This window comes from Triticum dicoccoides, chromosome 2B, assembly GCF_002162155.2.
Source record: "Triticum dicoccoides isolate Atlit2015 ecotype Zavitan chromosome 2B, WEW_v2.0, whole genome shotgun sequence".
Taxonomy (NCBI): domain Eukaryota; kingdom Viridiplantae; phylum Streptophyta; class Magnoliopsida; order Poales; family Poaceae; genus Triticum; species Triticum dicoccoides.
Window position 1 is genome coordinate 766,628,975 of NC_041383.1, and position 3,578 is coordinate 766,632,552.

A 3,578-nucleotide genomic window follows, 5' to 3' on the forward strand; every position below is an offset into this window, starting at 1 on the left:
AGACGAGCTTCGGACCGCCGGGTTTGAGGGCGTTTCCGGCTGTGACCCTTCGTCAGTCCGACGTGACGGGCGTGCCCGACGCCCCCATATCCATCCCATATTTGGACTGGATATGGAGAGTGTCAGTCAGCCCGGGCGTTTGAGTCTCGCTTGAGGCGTCCGTCTGGGTCGAAAAAACATGATCGGGCAATGATCGAGCGGCTCGTCCGAACGCATGAGACGGGTTTAAGAGGTCCGCCTGTAGATGCTCTTAATGCTTATTAAATGAGTCTAAGGTCACGTCCAGCCGTCGATCCGCTTCTCACCAAACTCGTCGCCGTATCGGAGTAACATTCCTAATTAGTTTGGAGGTCCTATACATACATACATGTACTAAGACAAGGCCTCTAGCCATAGAGCGATGTTAGGGGAAATCTTGATCGATGGGTGAGGTTTCCATAGCCAGAGTTAATTAGCCGTTGTATTTGAGTTAGTATACAATGCCAAATTGTTTTCCGGCTAGTACAAGTTGGCTTGTATGTCATATAAGCTGTGTACTACTAGTCGGTTCGGTTGGTAATCAACACAGCAGAGCAATAATAATCAACCAGCGTGTTTCGTCAGAAAAAGCAGCGCATCTTGGGCAGTTTCGTCGAGAATCGGTGGACGTCAACACCATTATCCATTAGTCAATCTCTTCTCAATGGCAGATGAGTGCAAGGTTTCTGCCGTGAATATAGATGAGAGAGGGTCATACTTGCTCAAGGTGGATGGACACTCAAGAGCCAAGGGACTATACAACAAGGGTGAGTACATGGCTTCTCCCCCTTTCAGCGTTGGAGGTCACCACTGGGTCATGGTGTATTACCCAAACGGTGGTGACCCGGAAAAACATGTTGGTCACAACATACTCGTCAGCCTGGTTCTTCATTCAGCTGATGCCAAGGATATCAAGGCCCAAGTCAAATTTTGTATACTAGGCAAGGACGGGCTACCAGTGCAGAAACTCGGTTGTGCCGTCGCTGACTGTATCTTCCCACGGAAAGATTCAACATGTGACTACTTTGTCATACGGGATGTTTTTGAGCAGCCCGAGCATATAATAGATGACTGTTTCAGCATCAGGTGCGACCTAACAGTCATCAAGAATAATAATACCCTCCATCAAGAAACTATGGTTCCTCCAAGCGACTTGCATCAGCATCTCGGCAACCTCCTAGAGAGCATGGATGGAGCCGACATCACCTTTCTTGTCGGCGGGGACAAGTTCTTGGCCCATAGGGTTGTGCTCGCTGCTAGGTCATCCGTATTCAAGGCGGAGCTCCTCGGCGCGATGAAGGAGAAAGCCAACAATCTCGTTGAAATCAAGGAGATGGAATCCGATGTGTTCAGGTGCTTACTCCATTTCATATACACCGACTCGCTTCCCGATCTTCAGAACATGGCTAGCAACCAAGGTGAGGCGCGTCAAAATGTGGTGATGGCTAGCCATCTGCTCGTGGCAGCTGACAGGTACAATGTCGAGAGGCTAAAACTGATATGCGAGCACAAGTTATGCAGCAACATTGATACCAACATGGTGGCTACCAGTTTGGCCTTAGCTGAGCAGCATAGCTGCAAGCGACTTAAGGAAGCTTGCCTACGGTTCCTTGCTTCTCCCTCCAATTTGGAGGCCATGATGGCGAGTGATGGTTACGAGCATCTGAAGAGGAGTTGCCCGTCTGCCCTTAAGGAGCTAATTGCTAGTCTCCTTCCGGATACAATGAAAGCGGCAAAGGATATTATCATGGAAATTTAGTACGGTGGTTTAGTATTGTTGCGCACGAATAAGTTAGTTTAATATATGTGCATGATTTAACATAGTTCTCTGTGTATGCTTGCATGTGTGCCTCAACAAATGAAAAGTGCTATGTATGTTCGTTCCTTGCTGGTTCTGATGTTTATTGGCGGAAAAAGAAACTTGTATATACTCTTTACTTACTGAGATGAATGAGTGGCGGACCATGATCTTTTCCTTTTGCTTGCTTCATTCTTGTTATGGTTTGCAATGACTTGGACTGCAATATCTGGAGTTTTGTTTTACTTGTTGTCTTATACATGTTGACTTGTTGAGATTACAATCTGACGGTGTAATAAACCGGGGTGGCTTCTCCTCCGATCACCACTCATGTGAGGGGAGGAGGTGTGTGTGTGTGTGTGCGTGTGCGCGCGCGCGCGTGCGTGCGTGCGTGCGTGCGTGTGTAGGAGAAGGGGTGGATAACCACCATGATCATTGTTAGTACACAAGTGGGAGACATTGTGCGGGAAGCACACGCCTCGAATAATGTGGCGGGAAACATTTGGTATCCATATACTAAATGATGAATTGTAAATACTTTAGGTCAAACGGGGCTCGGGTAAGGGCTGTTATTAACAATGGTCAATGGTTATTCCTCATATGGATACCAATCCCGCCAAACTACAAGTGGGTAGAAAGGATATGTTATTTGCAAAGATGAGACAAATAGTCAAAGAATGGTTGCAAGTAAAAAAATTGTATTCGCTTCACAAAAATAAACTGCATACTCACTTCCACTTCCCATTCATTAATCTTGACAACAGTAAATTGCATACTCACAACCACGCGAGAGAATAGAGCAAAAACTGCATATATCTCCAATAACATGTTCATACATGATATCATAAATAGGACACATCATCATTAGCTTCAAAATAAACCTGAACAACAGGATTCTGACTTGACATCATCAGCTTCATCTTACATCATTAAGCTCAAAATGCACCTACTAACCGAGGCCTACGCAACACACACTTTCACTGCATTACTTCTTCGGATTGAACACCACACCAACAACACATATCATCAGGACTTGTAGCTAGCAACTTCATCGGTACCACAAGCTCTCTCCCTAACTTCAACAGTGCAAAAACTTGCGGCTTTATCGTGTCAACCCTAGCTTGCTAACCCCTAATGTCCATCCTAGGCTTACTGTTGCATGCGTTCATTGCACTATGTCCCATTGCAGCCTCAAGCTCATCCCTTCTGCCCTCTGCAACGCCAATGTCATCTACATCAACATCCCCAGTAAGAAAGTTGTTATAAACAAGGTACATAACATAGCCCAATTCATAGTGCCAGAAATCAACAACATATGCAAGGGTCAAACTGTCAACTTTTCTGTCAAAAACCACCAAAATCAAGAAAAATCAGGCCGAAATTCAATGATAACCCCATGTTTCACGCATTTGTACAAGAACAACAGAGGCCTTATTTCGGTACCTATCCGTCGGTACCGGCGCCGGCTCCGGCGCCGGCAGTGCTGGTAACAACCCCCCCTTGCTCCACCTCATGTTTGTGTTGCAGATTTACCCCCTTCAGGCCAAGGGTAAACTTTTAAGATGATATAGGTTTGGCAGCTGCTAGACCACTGAAATTTCAGATAACTGTAAGGAGCACCTAAGCGTCAGTTAACTGAAAAACAAAAACAACAAAAAGTTTCAGTCGAATCCCTCTCCACAGTAGCCTTCTTCTTTCTCCAACCTGCGTCTGCCCCGCCCCTCCATCCTCCATCCCATGCCCGCCTAACCGCCTGGCGCTG

At 46.3% G+C, this 3,578-nt stretch overlaps 1 protein-coding gene across 1 annotated transcript; it reads left to right on the top strand.

Annotated features, from left to right (window-relative positions):
* Positions 1-682: 682 nt before the first annotated feature.
* On the top strand, positions 683-1,777 carry LOC119361353 (BTB/POZ and MATH domain-containing protein 2-like). Its single transcript, XM_037626602.1, has one exon. The coding sequence runs from the start codon at positions 683-685 to the stop codon at positions 1,775-1,777; it is 1,095 nt and encodes a 364-aa protein (XP_037482499.1).
* Positions 1,778-3,578: the final 1,801 nt, after the last annotated feature.